The sequence below is a fragment of the Calidris pugnax genome, unplaced genomic scaffold, assembly GCF_001431845.1.
Source record: "Calidris pugnax isolate Ruff unplaced genomic scaffold, ASM143184v1 scaffold31, whole genome shotgun sequence".
Classification (NCBI taxonomy): domain Eukaryota; kingdom Metazoa; phylum Chordata; class Aves; order Charadriiformes; family Scolopacidae; genus Calidris; species Calidris pugnax.
In genome coordinates this window covers 9361620-9377110 of record NW_015090786.1, presented here as the reverse complement: position 1 = coordinate 9377110, position 15491 = coordinate 9361620, and the positions used below count along the sequence as shown (strand labels likewise).

Genomic DNA, 15491 nt, shown 5'->3' with positions numbered 1-15491 from the left:
ATCACCTGGTCTTCTGTGGAAGTTCTTAATTATAGTTCTGTAAGTGACTTGGAATATGGAATTCCCAAAGCAACAGAATAGCTTCTAAGCTGGTGATAATGGACACAGACAAGAAATCTGATGTTATTAAAAAGTAGTGAAGTCATTATGCAATATAATTATGAAGAGGCAAAGACTGCTTTTGTGAACTAATTGTGAATTAAAGGCTGGTTTTTTTTTCTGGGAAAAGGAACCTAAGTCTCACTGAAAGGCAGCAAAGTCCTTACGTCACTTCTGAAAATGGGACTTGGCTCCCAACTGCTTGGTGACATGATCCCTAGGTCATTGGGATGCCTTTGAAAATTCTACCCCTATCTACATCTTTATCTGAGTTTCACTTTGGCACACAGCACTCCCAAGTCACTTCATGTGCCTGTAATTCTTATTCTCACACTATTAATTCATCTGGTGGAAGTGCTTCCCTGTCAAATTTAAAGCAGGCTCTTTCACCAACCTTGGTGTGGCTGGCTGAAGTGACAAACACCATGTTGATATTTGTCTACTGATATTGTCTACTCCCAAACCAGTTATTTGAGATAAAAACCAGTGGTTTAGAAATCTGTATCCAAAATTCATTCACTTTCCCTCAAAAATCATAGAATCATAGAATTGTCTAAGTAGGAAGGGACCTTTTGGATCATCTAGTCCAACTGTCACTAAACCATACCTCTAAGCACTACGATGACCCATCTTTTAAGTACCTCCAGGGATGGTGCCTCAACCACTTCCCTGGGCAGCCTATTCCAATGCTGGATAACACTTTCAGTGTAAAAATTTTTCCTAATATCCAATCTGAACCTCCTCTGGTGCAACTTGAGGCCATTTCCTCTTGTCCTATCGCCTGTTACTTCGGAGAAGAGACCAAACCCCCCTTCGTTCCACCCTCCTTTCAGGTTGTTGTAGAGAGCGATATGGTCTCCCCTCAGCTTCCTTTTCTCCAGACTGAACACCCCCAGCTCCCTCAGCCGTTCCTCATGAGACTTGTGCTCCAAATTCCTCACCAGCTTTGTTGTCCTTCTCTAGACCCACTCCAGCACCTCAATGTCTTTCCTGTAGTGAGGGGCCCAAAACTGGACACAGCACTCAAGTTGGGGCCTCACCAGTGCCCAGTACTTCCCGAGTCCTACTCACCACTCTGTTCCTGATACAGACCAGGGTGCTGTTGGCCTTCTTGGCCACCTGGGCACACTGCTGGATCGTATTCAGCTGGCTGTCGACCAACACCCCCAGATCCTTTTTCGTGAGGCAGCTTTCCAGCTGCTCTACCCCCAGCCTGTAGGATTGTGTGGGGTTGTTGTGACCCAAGTGCGGGTTCCAGAACAAGGCCTTGTTGAACCTCACACCATGGGCCTCGGCCCATCGATCCAGCCTGTTCCGATCCCTCTGCAAAGCCTTTCTACCCTCCAGCAGGTCAACACTCCCACTTAACTTGGTGTCCTCTGCAAATTTACTGAGGGTGCACTCAATCCCCTCATCCAGATCATTGACAAAGATCTTAAAGGGAACCATTCCCAATAACAAGACCTGAGGAACATCACTTGTAACTGGCCTCCAACTGGATTTAATTCCATTCACCACCACTCTCTGGGCCTGGCCCTCCAGCCAGTTTTTTACCCAGTGAAAAGAATGATATTACAGGCAGTTTCTTGGTTACTGAAGAAATAAAAGCAAGTAAAAATATTTTTTACTGAAGCTCTACATGTATAATATAAAGAAAAATCAGCGCCAAGGTTGCAATAAACTAGATTTGTAATAGCTAGGTTTGGGGTTTTTTTTTATATTCCCTGTATATTTTTTTACCACATCTAGAAGCAGCCTTCTAGAGGTCTGCTTTGGTTCGAAATATGCATCACAATTAACCCCAAAGCAAAACTGAGTGAAACCACAGGAGAACCCAAGAGTGAACCTTTCACACCAGTAAACATTTCCTTAAAGACATACCATCAATATTTCTTGCCCAAACTCCCCCATTTGAAAGATCTGAAATGAGGTCCTCTGTAACTATCACCTTTACTCAAGAACTGTTTAAAAATAATTGACTCGGAAAACATCCTATAGTGCATGCACATGTACCAAGTCTTGGTTCCTCTTTTGTCTGGAGAAGAACAACAGTGACCTTTCACATGGCTTCCCCATTAAAGCCCTGGATTTTGGGCAGCTCTACCAAGATAACCTTGCTGGAAGAGGAATGACAGACCTTGCAGCATGGAGTGAGAAGAAAACTGACAGTGACTCCCTGCAAGGGTCAACCCACACCCAAGAAAACTCGCATCAGTATTTAAAAGGCTTAGAACACAAGGGAGCCGTCTAATCCAAAATGTGCCATATGGTTGAGAACGCAAAATCTCCCAGCTTATAAATTGGACTATAGTATATAAAATTAAGGAATTAGATCAGTGACGGGACAACAGTTTCCAGTCAAGTATAAAATAATTTACAGTTCAGAGTCAACCTATGATTGAAACTCGTCCTCTAACACTCGTGCTGTCTGGGGTAACTGTATCTCTCAATATCACGGTGCTTTGCCTTTGAGAGCAAGATGCTCAGAGCATGCACATTTGTGTAAGTCACAGGCTCCCTAGTAGAGTCATGTATCAAGTGATGCCCGTTACTCTTCCATTTCCCTCTCCCTTGTTACCTGCCGAGCTCTCTGAAACAGAATAATTGCACCAGACCTGCTCTTACTGACATGGGAGAAGAAGATGCCTTCTTCTGTCATATACTTTCTTTTTTTTCTTTTGCCTTGCTGGTCAGGTTCTTTCTCTGGCTCACTAGTCATTGCATACAAGCAAATACAAGCCAGATGGCTAAAACCATCAATCTGTGTTAAGATTTATGTTAGGAACAGAGAGGTGAAAGGCTCTAAATACCGCTGCTAATCCCCAAAGCCATTAAACCGCCTCCTCCTTGTTGCTCACGCTTCTATTTGCATTCTTCTTCATGTTAGCACGCGGAGAGTCAACGCTATACAAACACCTTTTATTTTTAACTGTGCATGCATTGAAGAGCTCTTACAGAAGAGCCAGCTCCCCGCTGCAGGAGGTTGCTGTTTCATCTGCATTCAGGGGCTGCATCCGGGGCTGCCGGCCCTCCTCCAACAGCACTGCACGCTGCTAGCTCCTTCCTGCCTTCCTCTAACCTCTCCTCAGCTGCCTCGTCTCATCCTTCAGGATTTGTTCCTTTTCTCAGCACTTTCTGCTGTTTCCTGGTTGCCAGCCGTTCCCTTATTTCCAGCCAACCCACGTGTCACAGCCTGCTCCTCCTCACAAATGCGGCTCCAGGTACCGAACATAACCAGTGGAGGGGCTGGGTGGGCACTGTGGGACAGGATCAACCCCCTCCTCTGCAGCCTGTGTAGACATGGCCCTGGCAAACAGAGCCATGAAATGGGCAGAGCTGCACAAGAGGTTAACAGGACAAGTCGGTGATCATACTGCTGATGCCTGAAAAAAAACCTGAAAACTGTGACAATACCAAGTTTCCAGCAGTGGAAATGCCAACAATTTCCCTTGTCAAGCAATTTCAAGCCAGTGATGTGCCCTTGTGGCCAAGAGGGCCAATGGGATCCTGGGCTCCATAGGGAAGAGTGTGGCCAGTAGGTCCAGGGAGGTCATTCTCCCCCTCTGCTCTGCACTGGTGAGGCCACAACTGGAATACTGTGTCCAGTTCTGGGCTCCCCAGTTCAAGAGAGACAGGGAACCACTGGAGAGAGTCCAAAGTAGGTCAACAAAGATGATTAAGGGATTGGAGCATCTCCCTTACAAGGAAAGACTGAGAGAGCTGGGGCTCTTTTGCCTGGAGAAGAGAAGGCTGAGGGGAGACCTTATTAATGCTGACAAGTATCTAAAGGGTGGGTTGAAGGAGGATGGAGCCGGACTCTTTTCAGTGGTTCCCAGTGACAGGATGAGGGGAAACAAGCACAAGCTGGAACATGGGAAGTTCCACTCAAATATGAGGAAGAACTTCTTTAGGGTGAGGGTGGCAGAGCCTTGGAACAGGCTGCCCAGGGAGGGTGTGGAGTCCCCTTCTCTGGAGATTTTTAAGACCTGCCTGGATGCAGTCCTGAGTAATGTGCTCTAGGCAATCCTGCTTTGGCAGGGAAGTTGGACTAGATGATCTCTAGAAGGTCCCTTCCAACTCCAACAATTCCGTGATTCTGTGAAAAGACTAAGGCAGTTCTTGCTCACCACATTTCTCTCTACCATACGCTTGTGTTTCCAAAACTTTGTCCCCAAGCTTCAGCTGCCTATCTACATGATCATCGTAACACCCTTAGGGAGCTTTCTAATCGTGTGTCTCATGTTCATTTTCAATCTTTAGTAACTGAAAAATCACTTTCCGTTTGCTTTGACCCCTGCTGCTCCCCAGCAGGAACTTCACAATAGTGTACAGGCTGTATGTCGATGTTTTTGTAGCAGAGTAAACCACACAAGAACACCCTAGGGTTTGATGAAGCCCAAACATGCAGAAGGGTCACAATAATCTGGGAGCTCACAAGCTCTTTGGGTTATTCTGATCCCTCCAGCTCAGTTCTCCACTGGGAGAATACAACAGACTGACCAATAGCACAAAAGGGAACGTTTTCTTTGAGGAAAAGCAGATTTGGAAATCTCTGCCAGATGAGATCAACTAAACCCAGGTCTGATTCTTTTCACATCTTCTTGTAAAAAGTTATATTTTCCATAAAGCTTTCCCTCATCCTCAGTGCTCGTAAGAGGAAGAAGAAAAAAAGGAAAAGGTAAAACAAAAAGATCCTTAAAAAAAAAAAAAAAAAAAAGAAAAAGCATATTCTTCTGCATTGGGGAAAAAAATAGGACTTCTTCTGGTTCTCAACATTCGTATCCTTTAATCATACAATCCCGCATACAGAGCAATAGGGACTATATAAACCTCCATCTGACAATAAGCACTTTTAATCAATTTTTTTCAGTCTGATTCTAAAGAAACTTCCACCGATGCTCTCTGTACATCCTGGCCTTGCTGCAGCGCTGGTGCAGTTTTTCTTCCCGTGTTGCTTAGTTACACCAGTCCCACAACACCCCAGTCTCACTGAATGTAAAATGTGTTTGTAGCTTTTGAAGCTGTATCAAATAGAAATCCTCAGTACCAACCTCCTAAGAAGTTAGGCACTGGTGTTTTTTTTGGTCACCACATAGATGGCTTCTTTTATGTACCATATCACTTGATCTGCTCCACAATACATATACCCCTACGAGCCTCAGCTGCATATAAAGGCTACGCAGTAGCTGCCGTTCCCACTGCGAGTGAACTGGACAACATTGTTCCAGTGCAGGAAATGGTGCTCACAGCCAGGATCAGATTTGGATTTCTATTTCACAGATGCTTCTACCTTACACAAAAGGAATGAGGCACTCTTTGGGAAAATATACATCACTTTGGGTTTATTTAAAAAAAATAATATATATATTCATTGCAAAACTTTCTTATTTCCTCCCTGCCCTAAAATGCTTAAAACAACTGAGTTTTGTTTACACAAGTGCTAAAATGGATTTCTCACCCATATGCATGCTAATGTAGTAGTCACACACAAAATGGTATGTTTTGCATGTGGTGACATATTTCTAAATACAAGCTTCTAACAAAATCTCATCAGTAACCTAAGGCAGAGGCAATCAAATGAGACAAACCCAAATTTAACTGCATCCTTTGCAATTAGAAGCACTCGAGCACATGAAGCGACCCAGCGTCAGCGACCAGATAGGACAGGATATATTTGAGCATGACATAAAATGCATTTGGAATGCTTTACATGGGATGCCACAATATGCGACGCAGCAGGAAGAAAAGATCCCTGATCAAAGATGTATTCATGTAAGATATGACACAGAAAAAGCTTCTGCTTGTTCACCTTCTGGTGCCAGGCACCCGTGTGTGAAGGACTGAGTGTGGAACAGAACAGCAACACATTTCCCTCCCCCACCAGCCTCTCCCTGAGCCTAAGGTTACATATAGACCACAGTGATTTATAGCCACTGTTGGACCAGTCCTCTGTTGGCTGAACTAATCCTCTTTTTAACTATATTTAAGACCTACAGGCTCCTCATAGAAAGCATTCTTATACCCTAACCATGCGCTGGGTGAAAAACTACTTCCTTTTGCTTGTTTTCGTCCTGATTCATCATTTCCCAGGACACTTTACACTTCTTGCCTTACAAGAGATGGTAAATGATTGCTCCATATTCACCTTTCTAATTACCGCACTCATCATCTTCCCTGTGCTCTCCCACTCTAATAACACACACAGCAGCCTGGTCCTCGCATCTGCATGACCCCTGTGCCTCATCACCTGGCACTTCGCTGTTTCAATGCAGCCCTTATCCAGGCTGGAGAGCAAAGGGATTTGGAGTGAGTGGACAAACACATAGAAACAGCTATTTCTCCTGACTTCTGGATTGACCGCAGGCTCCATCGTCAGTCTCACAAAAGGAGACAACAAAAAACTCTACAAGATGCTACTGGAGCAAAGAAGAGGAGGCTCCACTTAGAAAAACAAAAGCTTCTGACAACAGAGCTTTAATAGGCTACAGTCCCGTGTCTGTCCATACCCTGCTCCAAGAAGTGCCATTGCTTGGAGCGTCAGGAATGAGGAGGCAAACAATTCTGCAGACCGTATAGCAGACAATATCACAAGCCTCTGTCAAACTGTGTGCAACCAGAGGATCCAAGCCCAAATTTTGAGGTGACCAATACTTGCAACATACAGCCAAAGCCTAGAGCAATGCTCTGTAACAGTCAGCCAGAAAATAATTCAGAAGGGATCGTACCAGGGAGTTTTATTAAGGTTCAAACTGAAGCAGGAAGCTGCCCATTAACTTTTTACTGGGTACTGGAAACCCACTGCCATGTTAGAAGGTGTGAGGAACCCTCTCTTGGTCTGCATATCTCAAGATGCTGAAAATAGTATCTGAGCCATCAGTTAGATACTCTGTCCCTCAAGCACCACTCCTGAACTGCTTCATGTTCATCCTCCTGCGCTGCATTGAGACTCTGGCAAAAGGGGCTAAGACAGACAGCCCCAGAGACTGGCACAGCCACTGCCAGGGCAAATGAAGACAAAAAGCCATAGAACACTTTTGTTTCCCAGTTTTAGGAATAGGTGTTAGCTTGAGATTTTGAGGTAAGTTGTTTCAGACACATTTTGAGATGGACAGATATTTTAAGCATTATGGCTATATTAAACTTTTGGACTGCAAACAATTTTTACAGCTTCCTATTTATGCTGGAGTGTACTTTATCAGGATCTGTAGGTGCTGTGAGAGAAAAATAGAGAGCAAAGCCAGCATCCTAGTCTGGTGCACAGGCTCCTCCAGCTCCCCCGTATGGGCAGGGCTTCCCTCGAAGCCTCTGCCACTGAGGGACAGGGAATCATCACAGAAAACAGCAGGACTGTGCTTCTCCCCAGCTGTTTTGAATTAAGTCCTTCAACAAGGGGTCCTGCAGAAGCCATCTGGGGATGACACCCTTCAATATAAAGATAGCTCAAAGGGGTCTTCGCACCCATGTGAAATTGTCAGCGTGCCGCTGGTACGCTCTCAATGGCTTGATATATAGCCCTGGAAAGGAAAGGGATGGATTCTCACACACCATCTCATTGCACATTCACCATCTGAAAGCCAAGCGGGATCGCCAAGTGACAAGTCAACAGCTTCACACACCAGAGAAACCAGAAGGTCCCCCGAGCATCCCACTGCAACAGCAGGGATTTCAGCTCCATCAAATACAACAACAAGGATTTCAGCTCCATCAAATACAACAGCAGGGATTTCAGCTCCATCAAATACAACAGCGGGGATTTCAGCTCCATCAGAGCTGTGGAGTCAGGGAATTGAGACTTGGTTTGCTCCTTCCAGACAACAGGCCTGGGTTGTAGGTGATCATGCCCACAACCAGGGTACAGGCCAAAGACTGTGACACCATGTCCCAACCTGCTGCTATTGTGGCTGGTTACTCCAGCTCTGTCCCAGCTTCTGCTCATCCTCAGATGTGTTCATGTACCCACATCAAGTGGCTAGACACAAATTTAGGCTCCATGTCATCAGCAGGGACCCAGCCCATCCACAGTGCCTTGAAAGCTTTGTGAGGGAGAGCAGTGAAGAGAGATGACAGTTTGGCTGCCTGTAGTTTAAACCTGTGAAAACACAGGCGGTTATCAGCTGTGCACATGACAACCTGAAAAATCTGCACGGAGATGAGAAAAGTAGCTGCAACCAAAACTTTCAGGACAGCCCTCAGTGATCAGGAGAAGGCCAAAGGGATTTCAAAGTCCCCCGGATCTTACTTCCTAACTGGGGGACTTTCTGGGGGGGGGGTCCAAACCCTGGTGGCCTTGGCAAACCTGCCTGAACCGGTCAGAACACACAGAGCCTCGTGACTTACGAGGCAAATCACTACCCAGGTGAAATCTCAGATAAAGGACACCGGGTACTTCCAGTAAACCGCTTGGCACCTATCCACATGGTGAAATAAAGCCCATGAAAAATATTTTGTGGAATACATTCAGGCGATGAATTAAGGAAACGAGTCAGCTCATGAACACCGCAAATGCAAATAAAGAGGCTAAATTTATCAAACGAATTAGCCATTTGATACAGGATTACTTACTAAGCGCTAACTTATGATTCCTTTGCTCACACTGAGGAGTGCTTCAGTCCCAGTGAAGTCAGTCACAGTAAGTGAAGAGGGCAATGCTTCTCAATACCAGTACAGAAATTACAATCTCTGCTTAAGAGTTCACTCACGTATTAGTGCAGGGATCTGCCTTTTTAATACAAAGCCCTTCATTCAGCCATTTAGACAGTTTCCAATTTGATTCCAAGCCTGGTAGATCTCTTAACAATGAATTTCCTCTGTAATTGTAACCTATTTGCACATTTATGCACGACTACGATGCTGTGCATCTTCCTGAAGTAACAAGAGGACTAACAGACAGTAGCTCTTACCCATATGCTTTGGGTAAGGGGGGGGACAGTATTTTTGTCAACCAGGGCAAAAGAAGAAAATCCATTAAATTTCATAACCTGGAATACAGGGGAGAGAAAAGTTTATCGAAGATGAAGCAATTTCTCTCTCTTTTTCCTAACACTGAGATAGCTCAAAAAAAAAAAAAAGAGAAAAAGAACAAGCTCTTGGGCTCAGCATCCTTTCATTAGCTCTGAAAGGACACGGAGTCTAAAAGCCTGCATCTTCCATCTATCAATTGGTCTAATAAAAGTGCAAACCTGTCCTCTCTCTAACAATTTTAGCAATGCTTTAGTGAAGTAATTTTGTTACTGTGCTTCAAGTAGTAAGAGCGTATTATAACCTTGAATGCTGCAGCTTCGCAATACATACCATTTATAACATTAGTTTTGCCTAAAGAACATTTTCAGAAAAAATTATTCCCTTCTCCAATCCACTGATAACAGGTGGTAGATCTAGAAATAATTTAAGCATTGCAACTTAAGGTAAACCTTTCATAATATACAACAGCCACCATTAAAAAACAAACAATTTGCCAAAGGTCCTTCCAAGATTGCCTATCTGACATATTAAGTAGGTAGGTATACACAGTATAGAAGAGAGAAAAAAGAAAAAGTATCTTTGTCTCCAGCTGGCACCTGTTTACAAATACTCTTAATTTACTCCTACGAATCCTAGAAGTACGAATCACTGTAAGGTAAATGTTGGTAAAACTAGCTTTTTAAGGGGGATTGTTTTATACCACTTCCTGGTCAGTCTTAGAAATATACATATATATTTAGAAATAAAAATAACACCTAGTATCTAGGCTCTAGGTAGATTCTCTTAGAAGAAACAATGAATTCCAAGAGAAAAAATGGTACGAGTATCAGCTCCTTTCCGGGAAAGCTCCCTCATAATACTAGTAACAATGAATCCAGGGATGTAAGAACTACACATCTGAGCCAGAACTGCAGGCAAGGATATTTTATTTGCCTGAAAGATATGTAGCAAGACATTCTCTTAGATTAAGTAGAAAGAATTTCCCAACACAGCCGAAAGGGGAATGGCTGGGTCACCTCATTCTGTGAGGAGACGGGACTCGATTGGTGAGAAGAAAAAACACACCACTGTTTGTTGCACCTAATATGTTAGAACTGTGACCTATCTTAAGCACAGAAGGTTGGTTATTCTACAGAAGCAGTCTTTCACCCTCACTCTTCTTCTACCAGGACATACATAAACTTCTCAGAAAAAACCCAGAGGTTCAACAGAAAATTCTACGTGGACCAGGACACTTGACCTTCTAAACCAGGGCTTCTCTGGAGAACCACTACGATGAGATCCTAAGTCTGAGTTAAAGATTAAGTGGCCTCCCCCTTGGAGCACGCTGGCTTTGGCTCAGGTTCTCTACAGGCTACTGATTATTGAGATTAAATCAGAAATGCTGAGACTGTGACAACTGGTCTGTTACTGAACAGCTTTGCTACACTCCTAAGATATGAAATTACTTAGAAGTCTGCCTCTTCCCCCTATATATTTAAAGTTTGCAAATGACAAGGCTCTTGGCAGTTGTCTTAATATCAGTACTATTACTCGACTAATTTCTTTGGCATTCCACTCGCAAAATAGGCCTAATGATATGTTCCACTAATGGAACAATTTCCCTATATCTATATTCCACTTACTCTAATGCACTGAGGTGTAACTCTAGCTTCATTTCATTATCACTTGACTAGCTCAAGCACTTGGATGTCTTTCTGGATTTATTAATGCACTGGGTTTAAAGTAATAACTATTTATGTATATAACTCCATGAATATATTCTTCTTTCTAAGCATTTTTGTCCACATCTATTAAAGCAGATGTATTTCATAATGCTTCTGAATGTGAGACACACTTTAAAAGCGTCTCAATGTTTTTTCTCTAAGCTTGAAGTAATATTTCAGTGTTATTCTCTCCTGTGAGTGTTCAGACAGTGTCCTATCAATTCAAATTTAGGGCAAGACTATCCTTAAAGACTTTCATTTCACTACATTAATAGATCCACCTAAACCAAACCAAAACCACCAGAGTTTTGGCAATTCCTTCCACAATCTAAATATCAGGAATTCACTGGCAAAGGTAGAGACAGTTGCTAATTCCTTGGCACAGAGTCGTGTTGATTAAGTCCTCTGTGCAAGAAACCAGAGAGATGGAATATCCCTACGGTAGGAGAGTCTGCTGACTACTCGTCAAAGTCCGCTACATTGAATGCAGATGGCAATTCACAAGAGAACAAAAAAAAGGAACATGGTGGTCATCTGGTAATCACCACCCAGACCTTCAGCTGGTGGTCTCACCAGTAGACTATAGGCAATTTAGGGTGGGGCTGACTTCAGCTGACATCTCTTGAAGTGGTGGTACCCTGTGGAATGCAAGATGGCAAAGAAAGCCTGAGACTGTATATTCATCATTAGGGCACTCCTCCAGGAGAGAGACCCAGATACTGATCATTTCTCCAGAGACATCAATGGAGAGTCATTTGGGCAGCATGGATCTTTCCTGCCTCTCCCTGTCTGCTCACAAGTTGAAGATTTAAGTGACTCCTGTAAGGATATACCAAATATCCAAGGTGATACAAGACATTAAAATCAGATCTCCCAAATCACTGGCTACTGACCTAACCACAGGAAACCCTTCACTGAGTCAGGGATAAAGTTTAAGATGCTAAACCAGCTCCTTTTAAAGCTCCAGCTCACTAGCCAGTAGGTGCTCAGGTCCTTCTGGAAACCAGCATCATTATGGCATATCAAAACTGGTATTCAGAATCATTAGTTATGAGAAAATTGCAATGGGGAGCCTATGAAAATGGGTACTACGATCTTTTAGCAATCTATACCAAATTGTGACTGCTGAGAACTAAAACATCTTTATCTGGACCGCTGTCTGCGTAAGCACTCGATCAACCTTTTGCACAGTCACATACCTGCAAACCACTGCATTTGCTTGCAGTGGTCCCCGCCATGACCACCTCTCTGTGGTCACATATCAAATACCCAGTTCAAGCAAAAAAAAAAAAAAAAAAAAGGTAAAAACTTTCCACGCATGAGAATAATCATACTTTTAAAACCATGATAAAACTGTTCATCTCTATAATGCAGCACAATGCAGTTATAAGTCTTTATACAACACGACATCCAACCACACAGGTTCTCTGTACAGAGTTCAACAATGTCAGGTTTTGACCCCCCGCCCCCAAAATAAATAAATCTCCCATCTTCCTCTCTTTTCTTGTTTGGGCTTGCCATAGAATCATAGAATCATTTAGGTTGGAAAAGACCCTTGGGATCATCGAGTCCAACCATCTACCCTACTCTAAAGTACTCCCCTACACCATATCCCCCAACACCACATCGAAACGACTCTTAAACAAACCCAAGGATGGTGACTCAACCACCTCCCTGGGCAGTCTATTCCAATGCCTGACTACTGACTACCATGCTTCAGATTTCTTTAAATCATCTCCTTGTCTCTCAAGCTTTCAAACCCTAATGAGCTTTACATTTATAACAACAATTCAACAGGCTTTAATCTGTGATTTCAAAGGCATTAACGATCAAGGTGAGTATTAATACTCTAATTTGTTGACAAATTCATACTATGGTCTACTCTCGCTTAATCTGAAGGGCAGGGACGGAGCAACAGGAGGGAGGGTACTGCCTCTTTATTCTATATGTTGGAGTACACTGCCAAAAAAAAAAAATCACACAATGATGGGATTAGACGTGAACGCAGTCTTTGAAATGCATGTTCAGTGTGCTCCAGACAAAAATATTATTAAGCGGTTAGACACCATTCTATGCTACCTGAATTATTCAATAGGTCTTTAAGTTTCACCTGCCAATCACTGCAAACTGGAGATTACAAAGTCGTCTACAAAAAGCTTTGTTCTAGTGAGATGAGACAGAAACATCCCAATTTCCATACTACCAGCCAAAGCGAAAGGAAAAAAATCACTGCAGCTACTTGTGACAACACAGTCCTGTACAATTAATGGAGACCCACAACACACCAAAGCTCTGCTTCCTATTACTCAAAGGCCCTTTCTACCAGACAGACAGTGTGGGGAGTATTTAAGCGACTGCCACTTCTGAAATGGGTGATAAAACAAAATACTAAAATCTGGATCTTGTCACATATAGTAAGACTGTTGTCACAGAAAACAAAATAAAACAGGAGAAACTTAGGGTTGACAAAAAAGCCGAGAAACAGATTTCTAATGATATACAATAAAAATAAATCACAGCCATATGGGGGGGGAGGGGCATTAACAAATTTACTATCCACTAGGCTTTCTAAAATTCTAGCAAGTAAACCTCCTGTGTGAAATCTAAGATGAATGGCTAACATTTCCCAAGTGCTCCATCGAGAGCCATCTTTCTCCCATTCATTCTTGCACAGGGACAGCTCAAGTTTAAAGTTCTCATTCAGACACAGTTGGGCTCTAACCCCTGCGGTATCTTTTCAGGCCCAGAGAAACCCTTCCAGCATCATTAATGAAAGAGCAAAGCATGTACAAAGTGCATGGAAAAGCAATATACACTATGAGCTATATACATTAGTGCAAATAATTTTCTTCTCCGAGTTAAGACAGCCAGTGCCACGCACCAGGTTTTGGGAGGAGATACGACTACAGCAGAGAATGGAGACACTACCTGTACTCAGCATAAAAAAGCAGGCCTTGATTTTGCAAAAGCAGTATCACAAGTAGTTTTACCGGTTCACAAATTTTAAATGTCTGCATTTGTCCAGGATCAGAGCCTTTAAGCACAGCTGACCATTAAAGAATGTTCACATTTTAATATTTGGCTTAGGCAAGGAAAGAAGAAAGGAGGCCAACTGTTGTAGTTTTGATGCATCATTTTTTAAAGTCAGATGGTGCTTGATTACAATACCTACCTAGAGGGAAAAACTCGCCCATTTTCTTCTTGAAAATCTTGTAGTCAATCTCCAAAAAAACACAGAAGATGATACGATCCACCTGTAAGAAACAAAATTATTCACAGTGAAATGATTGCAACCATAAACATTGGCAATAATAGTTAATAAAAGCAGAGAAACTTTTAAGCCAACACACTTTTATGCTTGAGGCAAGCAAGAAAACATCACAGGGATGCATGTTTTGACTTTATTGTGCATCTGTGTTGTAATTTACAAAATAACATTTGCAATTGCAGTTCACAACTGTATTCTTTGTTAACTGCCGCCTGTTTATGCAAACCACTCTTGAGCACAATATAAATGACTTTTGGCATTCTAGATGAGTACTGGGATACAATGTTTGATGAAAGAGTCACATGGGGGGCTTCTAATAAGCATACAAAAGAGTAAATGGGTAAGCAAAGAGCTCTTTTTCCAATCCTTGTCCGACAAACCTATTTGCAAAACCATTTAGTATTTTAAAATGTCTTTAAAAGGTTTCATGTGGTCTTAATTTACATGAAACCACTTACTCTTGCTATAATACAAGCAGAATGCAGCAAAAACAAAAGCTGATTAGATGACAGGTAGCACACGGGGTAAATAAAACATTTAATATGCCATCTACTTAGGGAGGCTGAGCATACCAATGAAACCACAGCTCATAATGTATGCGCCACCCACCAATCATTTCAAATAAATTGTTTGGGAGATCACTGTATGTTAAAGGCTTTTCTGAAAGAGACCCACAAAAAAGCCAAACAAAATAAACACCAAGCAGAATTTCAAAGCCTTTAAGATTGAAAAACACCCACGCTGGACTTCACTCTAGCTTCGTCATTTCTTTGTTTTATCTGTTTGCACAAATGGCCTCAGCAGCCAAAACCGAGCTCCAGGAAGGAGCTGTGAAGTCTGAAAAACCCTCCCACGGCCAAGCTGAGGGACCCACAACCCAATCATCAAGTTTTTCTCTGAAGCACAGGAGAGCTTAAGCAGAAAGGGATGAATCCCAAGCAATAAGAAATCCAGCATCTTGACTGGCATTACGCTGTCCTCGTGTCTGCATGGACAATAAGCTGATCTGTTGTAGCAGAGCTCCTCGAGAGCGCCTTTGCACATGCCAGAATAAGCTCCAGCTTCCCCCTCCCCCTCCCCCTGCAGGGGAACCGCAGGAGGAAAGCTCTCAAAAAACCACCTTCATTATGGTATCTTCACTAGAAAATGCTGTCCTTTTGCTAGAGCTGCTCTTTAAAGCAAAGTACAAGTCTTGGCTTCAAAGAAACCATTATGCTGAGCAGCTCAGGATGCCGTTTCAGAGCTCATTTTGGAGCAGGCTGGTAGAATTCTGGTAGAATACAGAAGGGAAGGAGAGCAGGCAATAACTGGTTATGCTGGAAAATGCTAATTGTTCCTAACAAGGACATCTCCGAATCACAGGTGACTACAGAACCTGAAAGAGGAAAGGAGGCAGGCGAGAGGGGACTGAAGGTGCAGGTTACGTGGGCATTCAGGAGGGAAGAGGCTCGAGAGCA

The 15491-nt window shown here is 43.0% G+C and overlaps 1 protein-coding gene across 5 annotated transcripts in view; it reads right to left on the bottom strand.

Annotated features, from left to right (window-relative positions):
* MACROD2 (MACRO domain containing 2) overlaps positions 1 to 15491 on the bottom strand; it is an 897605-nt gene that overhangs the window by 78590 nt on the left and 803524 nt on the right. For all 5 annotated transcript variants that reach the window (XM_014966420.1, XM_014966421.1, XM_014966424.1 and 2 more), the window contains exon 9: positions 13939 to 14020. In XM_014966420.1, coding sequence (XP_014821906.1) covers positions 13939 to 14020 — 82 coding nt within the window. The remainder of the gene's footprint in view (positions 1 to 13938; positions 14021 to 15491) is intronic.